General features: G+C 39.3%; 1 protein-coding gene across 1 annotated transcript; it reads left to right on the forward strand.

Annotated features, from left to right (window-relative positions):
- The first annotated feature begins 244 nt into the window (after nt 1-244).
- On the forward strand, nt 245-24,911 carry pard6a (par-6 family cell polarity regulator alpha). The gene is made up of 6 exons (XM_061077069.1): nt 245-370; nt 7,757-7,979; nt 20,948-21,237; nt 21,380-21,505; nt 23,805-24,004; nt 24,599-24,911. The coding sequence occupies exons 1-6, from the start codon at nt 245-247 to the stop codon at nt 24,909-24,911; spliced, it is 1,278 nt and encodes a 425-aa protein (XP_060933052.1).
- Nucleotides 24,912-27,471: the final 2,560 nt, after the last annotated feature.

Consider the following 27,471-nt stretch of genomic DNA (forward strand, 5'->3'; position numbering starts at 1 on the left):
ACTGGATTTACCGGACTCCACCTGTCGCAAGCTCGCGCTCTGCTGTTTAGTGTATTTATCACAAGGGGACAAAACAGCCAATCTGACATCGGACTGCACGAGACACACATACTGCAACGAGAGCTGTCTGTGTCGACATGAGAATAACAAGCGCACCAGCTCCCGCCACCTGTTTTACGTTCTGAATGTTGTTTTTTATTTTACCCGACGACAGAGGAGGGAACAACAAGCAAAATTCTGGTTGATGGTTTTATCCGCAGTTCCTCAGTCAACCAGCCAGCCGGGGAGCAGTATGTCAAGGCAGCAGCAGCAGCAGCAGCACCGGACGCCGTTAAAAGTCACCGACAGCGTGGTGGAGGTAAAGAGCAAAGTGAGTACCAATCTAACGGGCATGTTTTATTGTTAATTTAAGCGGTAACGAGAGGATATGGGTCTGGTTTAATGGTGTACGAGTGTACCGACACGACCGACATAACCGTCTGCTGTCGTGCAATCATCCGCCGTGATGTCTCTCTCTTCAAGCAAACACACTTGCGCCCCACAGCTGTAAATCAGGGGAGATGTTGTTCTGTTTGTCGTGTGGTGGAACTGACAGGCGGCCTGGGTGTTGCCTGCACAGGGAGCAGGCTGCCACATCCTGACCACTACCCAACCACAGCCAAGCCTGCTGTTTCCGCCGCGCCGCTCAGTTCCGCATTCACCCCCCCACCCCCACATCACATGAAATCACTCTGCTGTGAAACCTCCCTCTCACTGTTTGGATGGTACCTTTCCTCCTTTGCTCTCATCCAATTAATTTCCCCAGGAGGTTATGCTACTCTATTACTTCAGTATATCCCATCTGCAAATACAAACCCATCTGAATGCCAAGTCTCCTTGGGCAGGATGCTGAACCACGAATGGCCCCTCAAAGACAGAAGTGCTGCCCATCATATGACTGAGTGAGTGACTGGCAAACTGTACTGTAAAGCGGTCTGATTGGTCATCAAGTCTGAAAAGACAGAAGTGCGGTCGTCAATCTGTTTTGGCGTTGCAGTATCAGATACTTTGTTTTTGCCATAGATTTTTTGTCTAAATGAAAAGACAGAAGAGAAACTAACTCAGTAGGAACAAATCTTGTTGATAGTATTAGCAATATCAGCATGTACGCCTTAATGACAAGTGAAATTATAAGAAATATTGCAACTCTAAACTTATTTCAAAATGTTGAAAAATGAACTAGGATTGAGTTTCCTATAGGGCTGCACGATATATCGAAAATGTATATGTCATCGCAATTTCAACATGGGCGATATTGTATAGCAAAAGACTGCTTGAAAGTGGAGCTTTAGATAGATAGATAGATAGATAGATAGAGTACTTTATTCATCCCCGAAGGGAAATTAAGTTGTCATAGCAGCCGGTATCTACATTTTCTTCACTCAGTTCTCTTACATTTACTCTTATTCTGTTGTCATTCGTCGGTGAAGAAGGTTCTTACACCTTTACTGGTTTGTTTAATTTAGTTTTTTGTTCACCAGGATTAAGGCATGTTCTTCAGTAACAACAGACACAGAGGAGCTGATATCCAGTTTGTTCAGTGAGTAAACTCTTGTTATGTGTTATGTAACATTTCTATCAAGGGCCATTTAAATCAGTCATAACTTCCTTAGAGACCTATACTAAATTATTGTTCATCATTAACACATATCACACCAGGGCTCCAGACTTACTTTTTACATTGGTTACACATAATTAAGGTGCATCCACAAATTTTCCCATTTCCCAAATCAATTAATTTACAATGCACAAGGTTTCGATTCGATGTCAATTCAGTTTAGTACCATACCATTTTACTTGGATATGGCTAACTGTGCAAAGAAACCTCACTTGGTGCTATGGCTGCAACTAACGACTATTCTGATAGTCGATTAGTCATTATTGAAACGTTTAATTGACTAATCGGATTATGAATGACAAATTCTCAATTGCTCTTATTAAGTCAACAGCTTTTATATTTAGCTTGAGGTTGTTCGAGGCATGTGATGTCTGAAAATAAAGACAATAAAGATCGATACTTCATCAAAAATTTATTTTAGTAAACTTTGCTGCATATTAGGGTACTGTTGACACAAAAACAAAGAAAAACAAGTTTTTGTCCATTTAAAACCAATTTTCGGGCTTTGTTTAGGATGAAGTTCTCCCATACTTTTGACTTTCTGGTACGCGATGCTGTTGCAACTATTCAGTCTGAAATTTGAATAAAAAAAAAAAAAGGGTTTAAATATCCTATATATATATTTAGGATACCATTAAGGTTTTCTTTTTTTTATAATTTTGGTCTGTCTGGTTTGTGTCATGCGGCTTGGAATTTTCAGATGGTGTGTATTTTTTGAGCAATTTCTGAAATTTGATGCGGAACTCATGTTGTGATGGAAATAATGTTTGACTTCGGAATTTTTTTTTAGGGCGAACAGTTTACAAATCGTGCTTTCACCGGAGCTATAGTGTTCGGTCAGCGACATGGATGAAATGCACAGATTTGACAGGGACGAAAAGTAAAAAAAGCGATGCTTCCGAGACAAACAAGACACAGTTTTCAAAAATCAAGTTGAAAAGAAAGTATGATGAATCCTATCTTGCTCTTCGATTCACAGTGAATCCGGTAGGAGATGACGAGCAGCCAGTGTGTATTTATATCTGAAAACTCTGGCAGCTGACAGTATGAGACACAACAAATTAAGGAAAGACTTACAAAAACCACCCAAGTCACATTAATAAGCCAATCAAGTTTTATCAGAGTAAACTTGATGAATATCGTCGGCAGGACAACTGCATTTGAACATAAAATCATGCATTCCATGTTTTTATGCTGTCATTCTGAGGTCTTGGCTTTATTATTTAACAGTGCGTGTGTGTGTGTGTGTGTATGCAGGTATGACGATATCCAAAAGTAGACAAATAAGAGAAATTATATTGTGTAATATTATTATTCGTCACAGCCTGTCTCTCTCCCTCTCTTCCACACATGCATACATCATCACCAAGCTTTCAGTGTGTTTGTTTGTGTGTAAATGGTAAATCGTCTGTATTTATATCGCGCTTTTATATTCTTGATGACCACTCAAAGCGCTTTGCAGTACAGTTTGTCTGCTGTGATAATCTAAAACTAATAAATATTGTCGCACTTCACAGATGTTTGGTCGCAAGTGCATGTGTTCTTTTGGTGGGGAGGTTTTGTATTCATGAATTGCCTCACAGGTCGGATCAAACAATCTTGCAACCCCCATAGGACCCGGAGGCCGGACATTCCCCACCCCTGTTTTAATGCAACAGTTAATTTCAGAAAATGTTATGACATCGACGCAATAAAAAATAGGCACCAAATGTGAAAATGTACACATGTTAGATGTTTAGGGGATCAGCTGGTTCATGTTTCTTCCATCATATTTGGTCCAATTTATGCAGGCTTTAAATTGTTTAGAGTGGTATACCTTTATTTTGTCAGCCCCTCTTCAAACACAGCATTGCTGAGAATGCTTTGCTTTATTTTGTCTTCTTATGCTTAGAATGAGGAGTGTGCATCTGGTGTTGACAACAACCACAGACATTGCAGCTACGAGATGGGGCAGGACCTAATCAATTAGATACCTTGTTTCATTGAAATTGCAATCGTGCGGATAGAGGGTTCTAAGTAGCATGATTTCCATTCCCACCAGAAGGGTAAACAGATGTATAAACTCAGTTTATATACATGTTCACACTCAAACAGCAAACAAATTCTTTGTCTGGAAACATTTTTGGCATTAACCGTGCCTATATGGAACGCCTAAGGTAGGGAGAGCAGCAGCAAGACCCCCAATGGAAACAGAACACAGCGGGCATCAGTGACATCAAAAATTACACTGAATAAATTAAACACAGTGTGAAAAGGGATGAGCTGGGGTGGAGGTGGGTTGCAAAATAGATTGAAGAGGAAGCAGCATCGGGCTTCAGGTTGAAGCAGCTTAAATAAGGCGCCTTGTTGGAGCTTTGCCAATGAATGCATGAAAGGGAATCAGCTATGCCATTAACTGATATTGGCTGGCTTTTAGATAAGCTGCTGTAGCTGTCAGATGAGCTGAGTTTGACTTTGTGGCCTTCCTGAACTTTTGCTTTGCTCAATTTGAAGTTAATATGATTATGGGGACAGCTGAGAAGACTCCTTCCTAGCAAGGCAGATGCCCAGATGAGGTGTGTCCAAGAATGCTCAAGGCCTGTGCTGCTGAACTGGGGGAGCCCCTTCAACATGTTTTCAATCTGAGTTTGGGACTGGGGAGGGTCTTGGCATTATGGAAGACATTGTTAATTGTCCCACTCCTAAAGAAGGGGTGTTTCTGCATGACTTCAGACCAGTTGTTCTAAAATTAAACATAATGAAGACGAAGGCTGCACTATTTATCAAACATCTATCGTCATCATGATATCAATGTTCGCGATAGACGTATCATAAAAGGTGTTATGCCACGCATTCACACTCTGCACATCAATATACAGTATTTGGCCAAACAGACGGAGACCTGCTGCCCTAGATAATAAATTAAAGACTTATTTTGAGATCAGCGAGGCAGCGCCGTCAAATCCCACTCCGCCTCCTCCCGACTAAATTCTACTGTGGAAACTTCTAGTGATTGTGGTTGTCCCAATTCAGATTCATCGCAAGGAGCAGTTGATTATAAAAAAGAATAATGAAGCTTATTTATGATCCCAGAATCTGAGGAAAGTAACAGTGCGCACATCACACACACACACATCGTGCTGTTCTGCTGTGTATTGGAACATTTTGGAATTGAAATGGGGAAACGATAAGAACCGGTATTGATAAGCAGAATCGTAATCGATAAAATGTATACGATACCCAACCCTACTCCCTAATGTCTGCCCCAGACTTGGTGGCTCTGTGACCAGGCTGTGCGCCTTCTCCCGACTCATATCATTAATATCGCGATATGAAACCTTTTATAAAATGTATACTGGTATTATCATGATGGTATAACAGATGGCACATCCCTTATCATAAGTAGGTTTTTGATTGTGGAAAGTAAAATTTGACTTAAGACCTACAGAACTCACTCGTGGTAAACTGAAGTAAAGAGCACTATGAGCATGATTCAGCTGATTTTCTTTGGGCCTCTTTAATGTGATATCGCAAGACTGCTAGAGGAAATTTCTTCAACTTTTTACCTGTTGTCACTTGGACTCAAAGATAAGGGGGTCAGAGATCACAGTGGCCTATATGAATCTGGAAAAAAGTAAGGAGAAAAATGTATACAGAAACTGCACTGATTGGCCGAGGCCTACAGCCACACTGCAGTAATTCTTGCTTATCCATTATATTTTATGTATAATTCTTCTACATTTTTATATTTTGTATAGTGTGGTGTCTCTCTGATACTTTGCTGCTATAACACAGGCATTTCCAAGTTTGTTATCAATAAAGTATATTTACCCCATCGTCATAAAAATTAGCATTTACATTCACTCAGGGTCATGATCATTTATTATGTTTGGCTTACTACTGACGGCAGTGGACAATGACTGTGGACTATAGTGGCATCTGATCTTGATGGTGGATCATGATCTTGCTGGCTGCTGACCATAGACTATGATTGCAGCAGGACTGCTTGACATATAGTAATGAAGTTATCCTTCAAAATGTTTACCCTTGTCATTGCTGCTCAAAGCCTTTATCTTGATGATGTTTTCCTACACTTGACATCTACCGACTTCTGTCTGTCCTCGGAGAGGGATCCCTCACATGTGTCTCTCTCTGAGGTTTCTACGTATTTTTACCTGTTAAAAGGGTTTTTAGTAGTTTTTCCTTACTCTTGTTGAGGGTTAAGGACAGAGGATGTCTCACAATGTTAAAGCCCTATGAGACAAACTGTGATTTGTGAATATGGGCTATTGACTATGCTTCTGCTCATTCAGGTGGTAACAAATTTCACCATAATAATTCTTTGTAAGAGAGATTACATTACAAGGCCTATTTAACGTAGCTCTAAACAAAAAACTAATCAGGATGCAGTGTAATTTCTATGCCTCTGCACCAGCAATAGCCAGTGGCCGGAGGCACTATGTTTTGGGGTTGTCATAATGGCATTTCTTCAAATTTCAAGGATGAATTGATTTGATTTGGGTTGTCAAGGGTCAAGGTCACAGTGACCTCACAAAGCAAATTTCTTTCCTTGCAAAGGTAATTGCTCTGGAACGGTGTGAACACATTTGGTACTAATATTCACTTGGACTCAAGGATTACCTAATTTTTAATTTGGTAACCAGAGGTCAAAGGTCAAGGTCACGTGGCCTCACAAAGTTGTTTTTCTTGAGCGTGATATCTTATAATCATTTTGAGGTATCGGCTAACATTAACGTGTGCTGCAGGCCAGGTACGTTTATAATAACAGTTTAATACTTCAATGTTGTTAAAACGGTTGCTTATTTAAAACCATCAAAATTCCAGTGTCAACTGGGGAGCTATACAGGGTGATTGGGATAGTTCACCGAAAAATGAAAATTCACTTATTGGGATAGTTCACCGAAAAATGAAAATTCACTTATCAACTTACCACTTTGCCGACTCAAGTCTTTGAGTCCGCAAAACAATTTTGGAGTTGCAGGGGTAAATAGTGTTGCAGCCAAATGCAATATAATTGAAGTCACTGAGGACCACATCTTCAAACGTAAAATAACAACAGAAACAAAACATAACATGCCTCTTGTGGTGTCATCCCACCGTCCGTAAGCCCCGACATTCAAATCCGACTGGAAACCGTGGCATTTTACATCATGTTTTTAGGCTAAATGTCCTCTGATATCCTCCTCAGCGTTCACACATTCAAATCACACACTGCACACAAGCTCTCTCCCAAGGGTGTGCGCGTTGTGCGCGTGAGCATTGCTAGATCTGGTAGCATCACTGCAGTTACTTATGAGTATCGCTGATGCCGTCACGTGCCCCTTGGGTGAGAGCATAGAGGTTGAAGCTTGTGAGGTGTGTGCGCGCCTGAATGTAAACACAGCTCCAGGCAGGAGGATAACAATGGACATTTAGGCTAAAAATATGGTGTAAATGATGTTGTTTAGCGGGCTGAGAGCACAAAACAATTTGATGACTGTGATTGAGATAGCAGTTTATATTTATTTGTTTAAGTATTACAAACATTCATGATTAATTTATTGATTTAGTCTTTGATTATAATCTGGCTTGCCAGCTACTAGCTTAGAAAAAATTACTTATTAGCCCATGTTACACAGCACAGAAGAAATAAGAAAATAACCTCATAACCAAAATGTAAGAAAAATACAATTGGGGAAGGACAAGATGGGGTGTTTGACATTTGGGGAATGATTTATGTCAACATTAGTAGAACACACTTGACCCATGTAATGCAAATTATTATTATAGTGCCTCAATGGGCATAATGCCACATCCTTCATCTGGACTAAAACATGATGCTGAGCAAGAATGGAGAACTGAAAAAAAATGATTTTAAAATCATATGTTGTTCTTGATGATATGTTTGTATTCTTGTGAGAATACTTCTCTGAAAGGCAAAACATTTTAACCCCTTATTAACCTTTACCCCTAACCCCATTGATATAAGTGGTGACAGCAGCCAGACACACTTAAATGTCAAAAAGAAATTAAAGTGAACATAATAATATCAATCCAGTTTGTCTGAGAAATATCTGAGGAAAACTAACACTTAATGAATGTGTTGTCCCCTTTCTGCAGTTTGAGGCAGAATACCGTCGCTTCGCTCTAAAGAAAAATGGCCAAGGTGACTATCAGGAGTTTTACCGCTTCCTCCAGACCATCCATCATATACCTGGTGTTGATGTGCTCCTGGGATATGCTGACATCCATGGAGACCTCCTTCCCATCAACAACGATGATAACTTCCAGAAAGCTGTCTCGTCAGCCAATCCACTGCTCCGTATTATTATAACCAAGAAAGGTAAGATCGTGAAAGGACTTTATTATCACAGCATTTTTTCAGGCTCATTGGTCACCTTTACAAGGGCTTTGCAGTAAGCCACATTTCCCAATTTTTAAACACACATACACAACTTGCATACGCTGTCGGCAAAGCCGAGGAGTAGTTTGGGGTTCAGTATCTTCCCCAAGAAATGCAGAATGGAGAAGCTAGGGATTGAATCACTGACCACCGACCTTCAGACGCCCACAAGAGAAGAGAAGTCTAGCTTAGCATCACTGTTTCTGTCTTTGAGTTCGGTGCAACTTGCCAGGTATGACTATTTCTGTGAGCACACAGTGTTGTTTCAGCTGGTACTGCACCTCCAAAATGTTTAAACTTGGTACAGGCTGTGCATCTAGTGCCACATGAATTTTGCTGGAGGAAAGAGTCTATAAACACTTCTGTCTCTACATCTCAACATTTCTAACCCCTTCCATAATGTAATTAATAAGTGAACACAGTACACAGAGATTCCCAAATATTTCCTGAGCTGTTTCAGACATGTTTTGGGCCCCATCTTTTTCCTGAATTTTCGTTTCACACATGCACGACGCAGTGGGTGTATCGATGTATCGATTAATTCCTCTGTGGAGATCACGTGATTTTGTTTACAGCACATTAATACTGGTGTTGGCTCTTATCACCACAAACTCTCTTGTCTTTTTTGTGTATGTATCAGTCTTGTTGAAATAAACTATCAGCTGCCACCACGATCAGGATAGACTTCCACTATCCACAATCAGATGATAGCATCATATTACACAAATTATATTTTGTGAAAATGTGGTATCTATTAGTTTGTTACAGATTGTTTCAGTCAATCAATAAATAGCTCTCTCAGCGTGTATACGCAGCAAGACATATTTCTACCTAACCTAGCTAATACTAACTTAACAGCAGGTTTAATTTCAGTATTTTATCTACCTTGTTCACTGATATTATGATAAATATCCACAAAATATTGAGTTGATGAGCCAGTCAGACACTAAGTTAGACAGTAACTGTGCCAAGGAGTGACTGTCTTTGCTTATTCTTACTGAACGTGACAAATGATTTGAGTTCCAGATGCTGGTTCAGTGCATTCAGAAAGTTTTCAGACCCTTTCAAGTTTTCCATATTTATGTTTCAGAATCATCTTAAAATGGATTCAGTTCATTTTCTCATCAATCTACACACAATACTCCACAATGACAAAGCAAAAAGAAGATTTTTTAGTGTTTTGTAAATGTATTAAAAATAGCAGACAAACCCTTTTATATAAGTATTTAGATCCTTCACTTAGTACTTTAAAGCACCTTTGGCAACAATGAAAGCCTCACGTCTTTTTGGGAAGGATCCTACAAGCCCTGCACACCTTTCTTTTGGAAGTTTCTCCCATTCATCTTGGCAGAATCGTTCAAGCTCAACCATGTTGGATGTGGACCGTTTTTCCCTAACCTTTCCACAGCACAGAACCTAACCCCAAACATTAATGAACTGACAGCCAAAAAAAGATGTAAAACATCTGACTCTGGCACATGTACAGAAAAGAAGAATGTAGCCTACCTAAATATGTTTTGTTTTTGCACTTTATCCAATACCCTCTCTATCCTGTTTAATAATGGTGACCCTTTTTGGCCCTCGACCAAGTCCCAGTTTTAAATTTTGGCAATCTCTGTGATTGAGTTTGACACCACTGTTAACTAGGGTTCTGTAGAAACTTTTCTGCCGTTGCACAATGTTAACAGACATGTTGTGTCAACAAGTGCGTTGCGTGTGGTCTGACACATGTCAACATGCTTTTCCGCAGCTTAAAACCCTAATCACTAACGCACCTGTGCTTGCAGAACTGATTTTTGAGCAGCCATTCAAATTGGCTATTGATACGAGCGAAATGGGAGGGGGAGCTGTTCTAATTCAGGATGCTGACAGAATAGAACATCCGCACAGCATGATGCTTCGACCACTAGGGCTGCAACGATTAGTCGACGTCGTCGACAAAAATCGATGACAGGAATAGTCGCCGACGAATTAACTCGTCGATGATTCGTTGGTTACATCATAGCACGTGTTTTTCGTGCCGTGCAGTTTAACTAAACGTCGTTTTACCGGAGGTGCTGATGAAAGCAGCTGAGGAGTGAGCCATCTCGCTTCCTTCCTATCTCTGAAGGTCGCGCATGTGCAATAGCGTCAAAACACGGTTTAATGGCGGCCTCCGCTGCAGCAGCATCGCGTACCAGAAAGTAAAAAGTTCCGGACTACTTCACCCGTAACAGCCCGAAAAAAACGATGGAAGCAGGACACGTGCATGTGAGGAGGAGGCACATGTGACATCTTAACGGAGACGATGCGGACTCGCCTCTGTCAGATGTTATATATAAACGTATATACCTGTGCGCAGGATTCTAGCATCCATTACAAAAAAATGGTTTAAACTTTTTATTAACGAGTTTAAAAGCGTTATGTTATCCTATTGCCTGACAAACGTCTTTTTTAATCACAATTATTTAGTCAGAAGAAGACTGTAGTTTCGTTTGTTGATGTTTTTATTGCTGTTACTTTCCCTGTCATTTTTGTTAACAGGAAAAATTAATACTTGATTTTTAATTTATTTGTTTTATTAGCACTTTGCCTGTCCTTGCTTTTAAATGGACAAAAATTTGATTTTTCTTTGCTTTTGTGTCAACAGTACCCTTATATGCAACAAAGTTTATTAAAAGACATTTTTTTTGAATGAAGTATCAATTTTTATTGCCTTTATTTTCAGTCATCACATGCCTCGAACAACCTCAAGCTAAATTTAAAAACTGTTTGCTAAATAAGAGCAATTGAGAATTTGTGTCATTCATAATCCGATTAGTCGATTAATCGTTTCAATAATCGGTGACTAATCGACTATCTGAATAGTCGTTAGTTGCAGCCCTATCGACCACACTGTTTGACTGTAGGAATGGTATTTATGAGGGGATGCTCAGTGCCTGGTTTTCCTCACAAGCACTTGGAAATTGTAGCCAAATTCAATCTTCGTTTCATCAGACCAGAGGATTTTGCTTCTTGTTGTCTGACAATTGTTAAGGTGCTTTTTGACAAACTCCCAGTGGACTCCAATCAATTTGTAGAAGCATCTGAAGGACCATTGATAGAAGTAGGAGGCACCAGAGCTCAGTTGCAAGAGTTATAACAAAGGGTCCGAATACTAACGTGAAAAGGATATTTCACTCTTTTATTTTTAATAGATTTACAAAACATTCCAAAAACTAGTTTTTGCTTTGTCATTTGGGAGTGTTTTTGAACATTGATGAGAAGAGAATGAATTGAATGCACTTTAAGATGAGTCTGAAACATAACAAAATGTGGAAAGCTTTAAAGGGTCTGAAAACCCTTTAAAGTTTCTGATGCACTGTATATTCTGGAGAGCATGGAAACTAGATTGAGAAAAAAAAGATTATAATAAACTAACAGAACTAACTATTGAACATGTATAAATGCACATTGTTTTTGACATCAACTACTACAAGACTCTGGACATTTTGATTGCAATATTTTAGATAATAGACCATATACATAGTAGACATTACAGCAATAAAGGAAAAGTCAAATAAATTGTTTCCAAAGATAGTTCCCATATTCCCATATTTTCTTTGCATTGGTCGATACTGCTTCTCAGGGTTAGCTAATGTACACCCACACACACATGCACATGCAGGGAATGAAACAGCATGTTTGACTGAAAGACTGTATGAGTGTGTTTGTCTCCAGCAGAGAAACCCGCTTCACTTGTCCAACTAAATAAAAGCCCACTACGATAATTGAATGTGTGACGTCATGATCGTCATCTATTTGCAGCCGGCTTCTGTTCTGTTCATGAGCTTAGGCCATATATCCTGCAGTTCTAGTCACATCCTGATTAGTGACATCACAGAAAGTGTTTTCCATCAACTGGCATGGGCAGAACTTATTTAGATAGTTTACAAAAGCTGGTAAGTTGATGGGTGTTACTGACATTAGGGCTGAGCAATTATCTGAAAACGTATCTAAACCAACATCTTTAACCTTTGCAAAAGATAAAGTACAAAGAAGAAGTGTTAAAAAATTAAAAAATTGGGCGGCTGTGGCTGAGGGGTAGAGCGGTCGTCCTCCAACCTGAAGGTCGGCAGTTAGATCCCCAGCCTTCCCTATCTGCATGCCAAAGTGTCCTTTGGCAAGATGTTGAACCCTGAATTGCCCCTCATAGAACAACCACGTGGTGCTAATAGATGCACTGTGTGAATGTGTGTGTGAATGGGTGAATGTAAAACTGTACTGTAAAGAGCCTTGAGGTGCCATCAAGACTAGAAAAGCGCATATAAATACAAAGCCATTTACCATTTAATAATGTGATAGAGAAGAGGAAAGAAAAGCTCCATGTGTCATATATAATTTTAAGCCTATAGCGGGATAATTTACAGGTTGTCTAAGACATGGCAGAACCAGTTCTTACTAGCCTGACGTTGTCATACTCATAATTCTAGTCAGAATATGAGTCTGATACCGCTCCATTGGGCTGTGATTATGGGGCGTGTTTCAATCGAACCAGGAAAAAAAATGCCTCTTCGCTTAATTGGATAGACCTACAACCAATCAGAGCAATGTAGTATGTGACTTATGTTAAGCAACATTGTGAGTTATTTACTAAGTCAGACAGTCAAGACTTTCTCTTACCATTTGTAAGTAGGGGTGTCACGATACCAAAAATTCAGTAGTCGGTGCCAATACCAGTAAAATAACACGATTCTTCATGCCAATTTCGATACCACAGTAAAAAACAACAACAACACAGCGTGTTTCCTCATTGAGATCTTTATTACAAGAGGAACAACTCTTGTGGCAGTTAAACGGAATCTGTTCAATGGTTACACTTGTAAATAGGGCTGCCTCTAACGCCTATTTTTCTATCGATTAATCTGACGACTATTTTATCGATTAGTCGATTAATCAACAAACTGTATGTCATCGTATAATGCAGCACAAAACAAAATGTAAACAAAGGCTCAAATATAAAAGTGCAAAACTGTAGGTTTAAACTAGCAACTCCAACGTGATAAAAATAAATAAAAAAGAGGGCTTATAAGTTGAGTCAGCAGTGCAACTCAAAAAGATATCAAAGTTTCTATTCAACCCCTTATCAAAATAAAAAAGTAAGGTCTGCATATTAAACAAAGTGCAACATGTTTAAAGTATAAGAAACAATGGTGTCCAACTCAAAATCCGACTTAAACGTCAGTTAGACATGTGTGTTGTAATGTAAGAATGTCAGCATGTTCACATGTTCTGGACTCAGACTAGCGGACCCCCCCCCCCTCCCCCGCGAACCGAGGGTTCCCCCAGCGGGCGCCGTAGCTGAGGTGACCGCGAGAAGGACCCGACACGCGTCCAGGGCGCCGTGAGAAAAAACAAACTTGAGGCGGTCCGCACACCGAGCCTCCGGCTGCGTGGAGGGGAGGGCGCCGGGGCGACTGCTCCCCCAGCCGCGCATGTGCCCAGCGGTTTAAAAAAAAAAATGCGTCGACGCATTTTATAGGCGTCGACGCTGCGGCAGCCCTACTTGTAAATATGCACTGCTGTACTCTTGAGCCCCGCTGAGAGAGCAGCTAGCCGCTGAGAGCTAGCTCGATTTGACGGTTCTCGACCTCTCAGCACGGTTGTTGTCACGCCCTCACTCCCGGAACCCCAGACCCGGGTCTGTCTGGGTTCCCTTCCCTGTGAACTGACGGTCTGTGTGCGGACATGAAGCCGAGCAGCGGAGGCTATCTCCGGGCTGCTTCTTCCAGCTGCTAACATCTTCACTGTGCTGCGTTCAGGGCAACCACGTTCAGGGTAACCTCCTGCCACATAGCAAACATGTCATAGTTTTATCGATGAAAAAATAATGTCCACCTCGTCATGCACGCCGAGTTGCATCACCATGCCTTGATCACGTTTCTCTGTTCCTCGTTTCCTTTCAAAATCAGTGCGCTTTCGATGTCTTCTTAAGCAGACTCAATGGCAGCATCTACACATCTCAGCTTTCTAGCGGCAGGCATGTTTGTTGACAACGAATTCAACGCAAGCGCTCTTTGGTGATGTGGTTGATTACGTTACTGTTGATCATCTGTCCATCATCGTATAAAGCCCACCCTGACAATTTGATTGGTCTGAACAGCTTCTGTTCGGGCATAGTTTCTCACCAACGGAGCGACACCAGACCGTACTTCCTGACCTCAAATGTTGTGGGCGTGGCTAAGTTCGTCTGGCACCCAGGCTAAGTTCTTACTATAAGCTTTATCAAAATGGAAGGTTTTAGGCCTACTCTTAAAAGTACAGAGGGTATCTGCCTCTCAAACTGAAACTGGGAGATTATTCCACAGAAGAGGAGCTTGATAGCTGAAGGCTCTGGCTCCTACTCTACTTTTGGAGACCTAATGAAAAGTAAGCCTGAATTCTAGGAGTGCAGTGCTCTATGGGGGTGATATGGTATTATGAGCTGCCATATCATAAAGCTTTATAGGTAAGTAGGAGAATTTAATTCCATTCTAAATTTAGGAGGAAGCAACTGAAGCTAATACAGGAGAAATGTGAGCTCTTTTCCTGGTTCTTGTCGGGACACATGGAGCCTGATAATAAGGAGTTACAAAAATCTAGTCTAGATGTAACAAAGGAGTGGACTAAGTTTGGAAACCTCTTACTCCATTTATAACGCTGCCATAAACTGCAGTGCAAAAAGTGTGGTAAACCCTTATAGCTTGAGAAATATGTTTTCTTGAAATAAAGCATGTTTTATACTTCATGTACCTGTGGTGGGAAATATCAAAAAAGGATTTAAGCTAATCGCTTATGTCCTGTTTTTTAGGGTGGATTTTTCATTAAGACATCACCCAATCCCTTTCACTAGTTGTTTCTCCCTCCCTTTTTTTGGGCTGTAATTTTAAATGTTTCTTTGTTTGGTTACTATAAGGCTTTCACTCTGATCTTGGTGGACTTTTAATTTGAACTGGGATGGAAGAAGAATTCGTCTGAAGGCACAGACTGACTGGGACAGATTCGCAACTTGCTGGGCCTGAGCTACGAGACCACGCTCACACCCTGTCATCGACCCCGCTCCATCTGTGCAGAGGCCAATACACTTTCCCAAGCCCAAACCACTGTCTTGGATGGACGAGTCAAGGACATTAAAGATTGCCTCCCCTGTTGTACGGGTCTGAAGAGGCTGGCAAAACAGGATGTCCTCCTCAATTTCCTTTTCCCGCACATACCTGACATAAGTGAGAAGCTGGGCCTGTCCAGCTATGTCAGCGGATTCGTCCAGAGGCAGTGCATAGTAAGGACTGATTTGAATGTAGTGTATTAGTTGCTCTTTGATATCACTAGAAATTTCTGATATTCAGCGTGACACAGTGTCATTTGACATAGGTATTGCGCTTAGTTTAGCAGCTGCACTCTCTCCTATCATTATTCTACATATGTCTTGCGCGGCCGGCAAAATCAGTGTTTTGGCAATTGTATGGGGTTTTTGCAACTGGCGCATCGTTTGTCTGACGTTTACGAATCAAAAACTTGTCCTTAGTTGTGTTTGTTTGCTGATACAATGTGTGTGAAGTTAATAAAGTTCTAATTGCAACGTCGTTGTCTTGTGAGTGTGTTTGTATGTGTGGCTGTGAGCGACTTGCACACGAATAATGAATAAGGCATTGCTAGGCAATGGTTCCTAACAAAACGAACAGTACACAATGTAGACAGGGACAGCACAGAATAGTATTCAAGTGCTGGTGTTTTATTTGTTGCAACACGGTGGATGATTGAAGATGTAAAGGTAGGTGTTAAGGAGAAAAGGGCTAGCTGCAGTTGGAAGAAGCTAGCTAGCTAGAAGGCTAGCTCTTGGGGCTACGAGCTTTCTAAAAAGACTGTGGAGCTAACTTTTATACTCGTAAGCGTACGTGCAACTCGCATTCAAATGATAACACTCCTCTTTTGATTGGTGGATCAGGAACTAAACAGTTTTTGATTTGTTTGTGTCAGTCCAGCCCCTTAAAGTTCACCACTGAGGGAGCTTTCACTAACCAGTGACATGTCGGCGGTCGTTTTTTTTTTTCTGTGACATCGCGCCCCCCCTGGAGAGTGTTCGCGACCCCTCAGGGGGCCCACTTTGAGAACCACTGGTCTAGACCTATAGCAGCATAAGTGAGGCGGAACTAATATTATAGCCGAAGTAATGTTTGGATGTCTGCATCTCTTTAACAGGGGAGCAGTAAACAAATCGCTCTTTCGCCGTAGCCAGTGGTCGGCAGCCGCGGCTTCAGCCCCTCTTCAGTGGCTCCCTGTACAGTGTTGTGCATGTCACGCACACACTCACTCGCTCAGAGACACACACAGGAGATCAGAGCTTGTTCACGTGAAGCAACCGGTCAGGGACAAACGAGACAGTGTTCAAAAACCAAGTTGAAAAGAAAGTATGATGAAACCTGTCTTGCTCTTGGGGTCACAGTCAATGTGGTAGGACATGAGGAGATACCAGTGTGTATTTTATGTCTGAAAACTATATAAGACTAAACAAATTAAGAAGAGACTGAGAAACATTACACCCCAGCCACATGCATCTGTTCTTTTTGGTTGAGCTTTATCATCTTTGTAACATTGTGATTTTAATTGAATTAATTTTTTCTCTATTATTGAAAAAGTACAGACTGATGGAGTAATGTAGTGATAAATGTCACCAAAAGTTCTTCAATTATGTGGAATTTAGGCAAAGTTATGGCCTTATTTTTTGAAATAAGCGACAAATGTCACAACTGTCAGAAATTCCTGAAAGTAATGTGGATTTATTGTTCATGTGTATGTTATGTAAATACACATGTTAAAGCGGGTGGGGCATGAAAAATATTTTAGACCCAAAGTGGGGCATGACAGAAAAAGTTTGAGAACCACTGAATTAGAGGCAGAATTTCTTTAAGTAATTTTCTTCTCTCTGATCAAGGGGGATCAGAGAGAAGCCGTCTAAATAATTGGTAAGATTCTCAGCCGTTTCTGAGATTTCTGTTCTTGGTAGGGTATTAGTGCCAATAGAGGGCAGAAGATGGTTGATTTTATTTCTAATAGTTAGAATTTTATCATTAAAGAAGGTCATAGAGATTGCTATTTAGGGATCGAGGAATACTGGGTTCGTGGAGGTGTGTCTCTCTGTCAGCCTGGCTACAGTTCTGAAGAGAAACCTCGGGTTGTTTTTATTCTCTTCGATTAGTTTTGAATAGTCGGCAGCCGACTATTTATATGCTTTAATATGCTATTTATATGCTCCTTCTTATATGCTTTAACACTACTCTTCCAGTCTAGGAAATATTCAACACGGTTGCTGGAGCGCCACTTCCTTTCTAGTTTTCTTGATACTTGTTTTTAACTCATGTGTCTTGGAATTATACCACAGAGCTAATTTACTATGTTTTACATGTTTCTTTTTTAGAGGCGCTATTGAGTCTAATGTTAATCTTAATGAGTCTACAGAGCTATCGAAGAGATGGTCAATCTCAGTGGAGCTAGGGTTTTTAATGAATTTGTTGTTTATATCGACGGATAATACAGGTTGTAGATGTAATCGGAATTATTTCCTTAAATTTAGCTACAGCACAATCAGGTAGACGTCTTGAAAATTTGTTTTTTATTAGTGGCATATATTCTGATAATGAAAAATCTAAGGTTATTAAATTATGGTCTGATAGAATTGGATTGCGCGGAAGTACTGTTAGATTTTCAATTTTGACAATGAGTAGGTTGGTGTACACACTGACTGAAACTAATTGAGTCTAAAATCGAAATAAATGCTACGCTTAGGCAATCTTAATTATTGTCAACATGAATATTAAAGTCACCAACAACAATAATTTTATCGGTCTTTAGAACTAGGTTTGATAAAAACTCAGAATTCCGTAAAAACTCAATATAAATATATGTTCTATTTTTATATACTGTCTAACAATAACATCACCATCATATCATCAGTACTATTACCATCATCTTGCCACTGCACCTTATCTACCTATTTATCTTGTGTTTCTGTTTTTTTATTCTTTCTACCTCAATATTTTTTATTTTATTCTATTGTAGTGTATTTAATTGTATTCAAATATACCGGCTGCTATGACAACTTAATTTCTCTAAAGTACTCTATCTATCTATCTATATAAACCCCTGGAGCACGGTAAACTAAAGCAAAAAATAATTTAGGCTGACATATTCATCAGGATGCAGCCACATCTCAGTGAGGCACATTAAATCAATTTTTTTATCTGAGACTAGTTCATTAACTAAAATAGCCTTTGATGATAATGATCATATGTTAGACAGACCAAATTTAAAGTCTTTGTTTCCTGAGTTTATTCAGAGGTTGTGTTAATTTGTATTAGATTTTTGTGTGGAATTCTCTCTCTGACATCGTTTGATTTAAATAATTAAATGTAACGTTGGACAGACACAGTCTCTATGGGTTTGTGGTTGTATGACTGATCCAGAGGGAGCGCAGAGAAGTTTGTATCACTGCAGCTCTGTTTCCTGGTTATAATTCCCAGATATGAGAGCTGCTCCATCTCAAGTGGGATGAACGCCGTCTCTCCTAACAAGACCAGGTTTCCTCCAAAGAGGATGGCAATTATCTACAGAGATGTTGAAAGAAAGAAAGAAAGAAAGCGAAAAATAGAGATGTGAATGCTGTTAAACAAAGATTTATGAACTCCCCTGCATATACAGTCAGAGTAATGTATACATATTAAATCTGATACAGAATAATATTTTTGGACCCCAGGGACAAAAATTAGGAAAAATATTCACATATCCTGCCCAACCTGATTGGATTATATAGATTTATCTAGAAACTTGTTGGTATGTGAATATGCATTTTTCCCTTTATCACTTTGTCATTACTCATTTGGTGTTTCCCTCTTCCTCACCTCTCTTTGAATGACTACTGTAGGTTCCCACAAATGCACATACATGTTTTATTTCAATTAATTAGTTCCAAAAACTGCACTTACTTTAAACCAAGCATGTGATAGAAGTGCACAGAACAGTATCTGTGAAAGCAGTACTGCTTCGCATGGAATTCTAAATGGTCTGTATTTATATACCGCTTTGCGAATCTTTGCAGACCACTTGAAGCGCTATACAGTAACTTTTTTTTTTTTTTGCCATTCACCCTTTCACACACGCTCATACAACTCATACAGTGCATCTATGGGCAGCACTTTTCCCATAAAGGGCAATTTGGGGGTCATTACCTTGCGTGAGCCGGACTCTCCTTGCATACTCACTACTCAGGACACTACTCTGACTCTGAAGGTTGGGACACATGCTGAGGTCTCCACTCTCCTCATTGGTCACTTGACATACTGACAATGGCCTTTGATGATAGTTTGGTATGATCACTGACATGCATGATCTCTAGTTCCACACTCCAGTCCAATTGGTGTCAGTTACAATCATTTTCTAATGTTTAAAGAAACCACACTCCTATACGTAATCACAGGTTAAATACCAAATAACTTTTCTCTCAGAAAAAACTGTTTTCTCACTGTTCGGGATTGTATTGCAAGATACAATTTTACTAGTCAAAATTACACAATTTTTGCTATCCATAGTTATATCATAGATATTCACAACAAAATTCTTCCGAGGATAGATGAAATTATGTATTTTATATTCCAAATATCCACAATTAGATATTTCATCTGCGATGGAAATCTTACTAGGAAATATCTACAATCCACTTGTTACTCTTCATGATTCAAAACAGATATTCAAAATGAAAAACTTTCCAGAGATCTGTTGATCTGATGTGATTTTGTATGTATAAAAACTGCATTATGCGTAGGAACATTGTGATCATGGCTGTTATCCTGGCTAGAGATTGCACGTGTTGAAAGTGACCAATAAAAACGAGCGAAGACGGCAACCAGTGTCCTCTTCTCCAAAGGGGTCAAAACTTAAGTGAGCCTTGTAAATGTGTGGCGTTTTGTGTGACGTTTTGTTTGCAAGTTTTGAGACTAATTAATCACCATAATTTTGATCAGTTGTATAAATCGGTATTTCAGAGAGGGACCACTGTCAGTTGTCTTTAGTTTGGCAGCTTAAAGGGATAGTTCACACAAAAATAAAATCACCACTATGTTGATGGAGGGGTGGGTGAACTGTTTGAGTCCACAAAACACTTTTCAGAGAGTTTCAGGGATACATGCTGTTTTAGCCAAATACAATACAATTGAAGTAAACATAACATGCCTTCATACTGCTCCTGTGGTGTCATTCAGCCTTGGCATTTAAATTCTCCTCGAAATAAGGTCATTAAGACAATGTTTTAACCCTAAATGTCCTCTGAGATCCAGGGGTGAACGCAGTTCCAGAGAAGGATATCAGAGGATGCCTTATTACCTGGGAAAGCTGTGAAAATGTAAAACAAAAAACAATGTAAAAAAATTAAAAAAAATTGATCTGCCTATTTGTTCAGATCTGCTGCAATATTAAATGGGTTCTTAGTCCATGTCCTACCCTTACACAAAGTTTTGTGGAAATCAGATGACTATTGACAAGTGACAGGGTCAGTTGACTATTGACAAGTGACAGGGTACATAACCTCCTCTGCAAAGGTAAAAATATTTGAAGCAATCTCTAATCAAGAGTAACATACACAAGGTCTCCATATTTTAATTACACTTAGTAATTCAGGTTAGATGTGTGAGTGAATACAAGAACATTTTTAAAGTAACTGGTTCATAAACACCATTTGAGTGTGAAAATATACTGTAAGAAGATTTTTTAATAACCCAGATAAATAGACATATTCTAAGATATTATGAGTGATTACAGAACTATCTAGAGTAGAGAAGAGTAATCAAAGTACTGATTCACAGATGCAACTAAATATAAATAATGAAGTGTTCTCTTTGCCCTTGTATGTTTCTTTTTTTTAGAGGATGAACCTGTCATATTTGCCAACAACTCCCTCCAGAGGCGTAAAAAGGGGCTGGGTTTAACTGGGCTGCGCGCCACAAGTTCAGGCTCCACCCACTCAAAGAACAAACCAGGTCTTATGATTGGCCTCCCTAAGAACTTCAGACAGATCTCTTCCATCATTGATGTGGACATCTTACCTGAGACTCACCGACGTGTACGACTTCATAAGCACGGTACCCACAAACCACTAGGCTTCTACATTCGTGATGGGGTGAGCGTGAGAGTGACCCCACAGGGTGTAGAGAAGGTGAGATCAGTTACTTAATTTCAACCTTCCTAACTTATAAGGATAAAATTCTACCTTGCAAGCTGACCAAGTTGAAGATTAATTGAATATGATACTATGATGTAGAAGATTAAACATGTGAAAATGTTTCTCTGTCATGTAGGTTCCGGGCGTGTTCATATCGCGTCTGGTACGTGGTGGGCTAGCAGAGAGCACAGGGCTGCTTGGAGTTAATGACGAGATCCTTGAGGTGAACGGCATCGATGTAGCAGGGAAATCTTTGGATCAGGTAAATGTAGAAGAGAATTCCCAAACCAAAGCAAAAGTTAAAACTTGTCACAATAATGCTTTTTTTTTTATAGTTTGTGTTTGCTGTCTCCAAAGCTGCTTATGAGATAGATTTAATAATTTCTAAGAAAATTACACAAAGCGCACACCTCTACTACAGTGTTCATTTCGTTGACGAATATAGGATGAAAAATATTCATTAACAACCTTTTTCCCATGACTAAGACGAGACGAAGACGTAACGAAAACGGATCTTTAAAAATAAAAACTATGACTAAATCTATTTTAACTTTCGTTAACGAGACGAGAAGAGACGAAAATGTTTGTGGTTGACTAAGTCACAATAATTTTTTTTTTTAACATCATCGTATCAGGCCGTCATGAAGTACCAGAAAACTATGACTATGACTAAAACTATGACTAAATCTATTTTAACTTTCGTTAACGAGACGAGAAGAGACGAAAATGTTGGTGGTTGACTAAGTCACAATAATTTTTTTTTAACATCATCGTATCAGGCCGTCATGAAGTACCAGGAGCGGGCCGGTACTTGACCGCTCACTGACTGACCGGCTGCTTCTTAACAGTGAAAACAGTGAAAACACAGAGTTTCTCTGGTCTCAGCTGCTCAGAGATCAGCGCTGCAGCTTCTGGATCAGAGCAGAAGCTGCAGGTGGTTTCTACCGAGCTTCAGTTTCTGTGTCCGCCTCCAGTCTGACCTGCTCTCACTTTCTGTTTTTCTCATTACGCCAACTAAAATATATCTTTTTAAGCTATTAGGCTGCAGCTATATGTTTTTATTTATTTCAAAATAGGGTACTTCTACTTCATACATTTCCCACAAATATGGGGAGGACTCAAATAGCCCTACATTGTTCTGGGTTTAATTTATTTCAAAGTAGGCCTTAACTTGCCTGTGTATTTTCTTCTCCTCTTCATAAGCGTTTGGTGTTTTCCTTTGTTGTAACAGGTAAAAATAGCAATAAAATGTCAACAGTTTTCTTTATTGTCTTTCTCTAATTTAAATGCAACAAACTATAGTTTAGTATAATATAACTTTATATAAAACTTGATTAGCTTTGTTATCAAATATGTTTTGCGGCTCCAGACAAATTTGATTTGGGGTAAGAGGGGGCAAAATGGCTCTTTTGATAGTAAAGGTTGCCGACCCCTGCTATAGACTTATGCTAGGGGGGGGGTATCTAATGGACAACCTAAGTACTGCAAGCTAGGCTATTATGCAGTTGTAGACACAACACAGGGGGCCCCTGGGCCTGAGAAGGGAAGAAAAGGAGTTTAATGTGGCTATTAAATGTGACTAAAACTAGACTAAATCAGTTTACGAGACTAAAACTAGACTAAAATGCTCTGAGTTTTTGTCGACGAAAACTAGACTAAAACTAAGAAGGATAAAAATGACTAAATGTGACTAAAACTACTATGCATTTTCGGCTAAAGACTAAGACTAAATCAAAAATAGCTGCCAAAATGAACACTGCTCCACTAGTCCCTTTAAATTCCGTCAACCTGCGCCAAATTTCACACAGTAGTAGACATTAATCCTCTATATATGCCTGTTTTTTTCATCAACATCCATCAATTATTCTCTGGGAAAATTTGAAAATATTGATAAACACAATCCATTCCAATAAAAAATAACTTGGCACCACAGTCTCTGACTCATACCACATTCTTCTAAAACCTTGTGAAAAACTGCTTACTTGTTTTTGTTTAATCTTAAAACCCCCAAAAATTGCTAACACACAAAAGGACAGGAGTGAAAGGACTTTGCAGGGCTACCTTATGCTGATTCTACTGAGAAATAATCCATAACATATACACAGTTTAACCTGACAAAATAATTTTTAAGTCTGGGCTTGTCTTACAACAAATCTGTATAATTATTTAACTTTAAATAAACATTACATGGTCAAACTACATTTAAGACCACATTTATAGTCTTTTTTGTCTAAATGTAGCTTTACTGATATGGAGGTATGTACATTCAACAGTGAATACACTTCATTTGGCTATTTGCTTTTGGCACTTGGAGCCTTGAAGTATGTCTTTTTATTTAACATGGGTCTGTATAAAAGAATACATGCCATACAGCTAAAATAAAAAGGGGAAGTGAACTTAATACTTTATCAACATAGAAGAAAAGAGCAACAGGAAGAAAAGTCCTCAGAGGGTAATCCTTTTCAAATGTATGTGATTAACTTTGTCTTCTTTGGGCAATAATCAAACTATTGATTATGTAATCCCCTTCCAGTGTTAAGACCCTCTGCCTCTCATTTCAGGTTACAGACATGATGGTGGCCAACAGTCACAACCTAATTGTGACTGTGAAACCAGCTAACCAGAGGAACAACGTTGTGCATCGTGGGAGTAAGACCTCAATGGGGAACTCTGGTTCTGTAGGCTCAGCTGGATCTACTAGTTCGGCTTTGTCACATGACTCACCAAGCCCTGCCTCTCAGAGCAATCCCATTACTGCAAGGTATGATATGGACAGAACAGAATGACTGAAAAAAATACTGTAGGTTGCCGTTTTGAATTGAATGTGGTAAAAACATTTAAAACAGCACTAAGTCCATTTTGAGACTGGATTGTAGTGGCAAATTTAGCCAAAAGCAAGAGTGAAAAATGGGCAAAGTAGTCTAGATTAACAAAAATATATTGTAGGGGACAAATTGACAGCAATATAGCATTTATGTAGAATGACATACAATGTATTTGAATTCTTCAGTAACTCTGATCAGTCAAATGAAACCCAATTTTTCTGGTTCAACGTCTCAAAGATTTTTAAAGCATGATCACTTGTTGAGTGAGAAAATGAGAATCAGTCTAATAGTGACTTACAACTATTGTTGCTATTTTAAAAACGTGTTTGAATACATGTCATTTTTGATACGTTATTTAAAATGCTAAGGAGTTTCAGCCGACATGCATTAATCACCTCTGGAATGAATTTTTCATTAAAATTTTTCATTTGCTTTTTTTCACAAAACAAACTGCTTAATGTCCGTATCACACTGTATCTCCAAGATTGATTCTATAACCATTATTTTCATGTCATGTGTTGTTACCATAGCAACAGTATTGCAGAGGGTGACAGTGATGACGAAGATGATGATGGTGACATCATTCTGGAGAATGACTGTCTGACACCCTGCGACTCCCACAGACTTAACAACAGTAACAACACCAACCTCAACAGAGACTTACCTGTGAACAGGCAGCACCCCTCCTCCGTGGTGAGGCCCCTCCCACAGAGCATCTCATTGCCCAATAGTTTTGGAGCATCCTTGAGTGACTGCTTTATGATGACGTCCATTCACAACGAGAACACAGCCAGCATCAGTCAGGAGAGCATGAGAGAAGACGGCAACATAATAACACTGTAATCATGATGACAGCTACACAGCGACACTGAGGACTTTGGGATGTTGCAACCCCAGCTGTATCCATTTCAACAGCAGCTAACTGTGCTCCTTGTCAACCAGATGTCAAACTCAGCAGCAGCCCCTCTGACTTTTTTGCCTGTTGAGTCATGCTGATCATCTTTTTGAAGAGGCTGAAACCTGAGTCTTATAGGTTAGACTCACTAACAATATCACACACCGCTGCTTCTTTCTTTGCTTCAAGCATCGACTTTTTATATTTATGCTACATGTGGCTGATGATATGGACACAGCTGCATTGTCTTTTTCTGCAAGTAAAGAAAAATTCATTCTAGGGAGATGATTTAAAAACCATTATGTATTAACTGGTCAGTATACTTATAGAGAGCAGCATAGTCAAGAAATAATTAAAAAATATTCTTGTTAAAGCCAAAGTTCAGTTTGATCTCAACATATTTAGGAAATCATCTCCACCCAAAAATTCTGCTGCTGTGCTTGGTGCTGAATTGGTTGTTACAGTGTTGTCATGATGTAAGTTACGTCGTGACAGCAAAGCTGTTAGGCAACGGAAACATGGATGCCGCAAAGGCTAACATGCGGTACTTGTCTGATTTGTTGATTACAACAAGACAAATACCAAACAGTACGATTTGATCAAAGCCCATTTTAATGGCAACAGTAGGAACAACACAAACAGCCCATTAAATATTCTTTGCTTGTCTTGGTGGTATTTTGGTACCACAAGTGCACCATTCATTCAGATGAGGTGGTGTAAAGTGAATTGTTGGTGTTTTTGAGTTTCTCCACTGGCAATCTGGGGATTTGTACCAACAAATATTCTAGCTTAGTTGTACTTGCATCACAAGTAGAAGCTTGAATGCAAAATACAAGTTTAATGTTATTATAGCCAGTTAGTCAGAGTGCACCTGCAGAGTTCTTCCTAGAGTATCTGTATTCCACAGCTGCTGTAAACCGTATGAAAACATTCTCCTTCAGTTTATTAAATCCCTGCAGCACCTGAAGGCAGCAGTACAAATGTTGATAAATTGGCAGTCTGATTGGAGATGTGTTGCTCAGAGCAAAGATAGTTTTTTAGCTCTGAGAGCAAGAGTGCATCCCCAGTCTTTTCACTCTTTGCACTGCTGCATCTGCATGACCAAAAGTGCAAATGGATGTGCTCAGTATATGAGCCCAGGTTCTACCAATGGTCACAGTAATTGTAATGGTAAATTAATGCCCCAAAAACTAGAATACCTTACAACACACAAGAATATAGACCAGACAGCAGAAAATCTCAAGAAGATTAAAACTTGACAAAAGTGATGTGAAAACTTCACATTTTTTTCTCTCTTTTAAAATATTTTGTAATAATTTTGATTATTTTTTTCATTAAATCATTTGTTATAGAATATGATACATGATTCATCTCAAGGGTTTTAGTAACAGATCAAAATACTGAAGGGATTTTTTAAAAACATGTAGAATTCAAAGATGGTGATCATTTGGTTCTACAACGCAAATTACTTAATGAAAATGGTATTAGATCATATATAGCAATAAGCATTTACAGTCTGGCATACAAATATAGAAACATATTCGCTGTGACTCATAAAATGATTTTTAATTATTTTCTGCAACAGTTTGGGGAGGAGGAGAGAATGTCAAATAAACTCCAATAACATACACTCTTCCACACATGCATACAATCACACATCAACCATTAGGAGAGGGTGTCAAAATAAGGAGATGAGTCATAAGTCTTTTTTTTACAGATAACACCACCTGTGGTGGGACAGAATCACAATCTGAAAGTAAGGCTTTACCATAATATTTACTTTACTTAAAGTTAAATAAATGTTTACTATTTTGATTTTAAAGGTTTTCAAAATCCTGCTTAGTTTTCGTCCATGAGAAGCTTCACTGTAGCACTCTCAGAGGTCAGAAACTCAATTATGGTCAATTTGAAGTTGCATTTTTACTTTTAAGCGCATACTATGTTAACTAAGTAGCTCATCAGTGATTCAAGCCGGTCTAGTGCCCACTGAGTTCTATGTCACTGATCCTGTTTTGTTGATGGGATACCTTGTTCAAAGCTAGATTTGTAGCAAGACATCTATGAAATATAATGAGGCGGCTGTGGCTAAAGAGGTAGAGCGGGGCATCCTCTAATCAGGTTGGCGTTCCATTCTCCCCCATTCTGCATGCCGAAGTGTCCTCGGGCAAGATACTGAACCCCCAATTGCCCCTGACGGCTGTGCCGACATTGTGTGACTGATGTGCAATAGAGACAGTGTTTCACATGGATACGCCATATGAATGTATGAAGCACATATTAAGTAACCTGTGTGTGTGTGTGTGTAATCTATAATAGTGCTATTTATACAGATACAAATCATTTATTGTAACATTAAAATGGCAAAAAGCCTGGAAGAGATGGACACATTTTGTTCAAGTCCACTCATAGATATAACGGCTCCAACAAAAAAGTTTCTTTGATTGTCTTCAAAAAACGTGTTACCTATTAATTTGTAAGAGAGTGAAGCAGTTAGTGAGACCTGTTATC

This window comes from Limanda limanda, chromosome 8, assembly GCF_963576545.1.
Source record: "Limanda limanda chromosome 8, fLimLim1.1, whole genome shotgun sequence".
NCBI classification, from domain to species: domain Eukaryota; kingdom Metazoa; phylum Chordata; class Actinopteri; order Pleuronectiformes; family Pleuronectidae; genus Limanda; species Limanda limanda.

Bases quoted from the DNA above. Each gene is read 5' to 3' on its own strand.
- pard6a (XM_061077069.1), top strand. From the start codon at position 245: ATGGTTTTATCCGCAGTTCCTCAGTCAACCAGCCAGCCGGGGAGCAGT. The intron at 21,506-23,804 runs GTAAATGTAGAA...CTCTCATTTCAG, and splicing joins CAGGGAAATCTTTGGATCAG to GTTACAGACATGATGGTGGC. The intron at 24,005-24,598 runs GTATGATATGGA...TTGTTACCATAG, and splicing joins AGCAATCCCATTACTGCAAG to CAACAGTATTGCAGAGGGTG.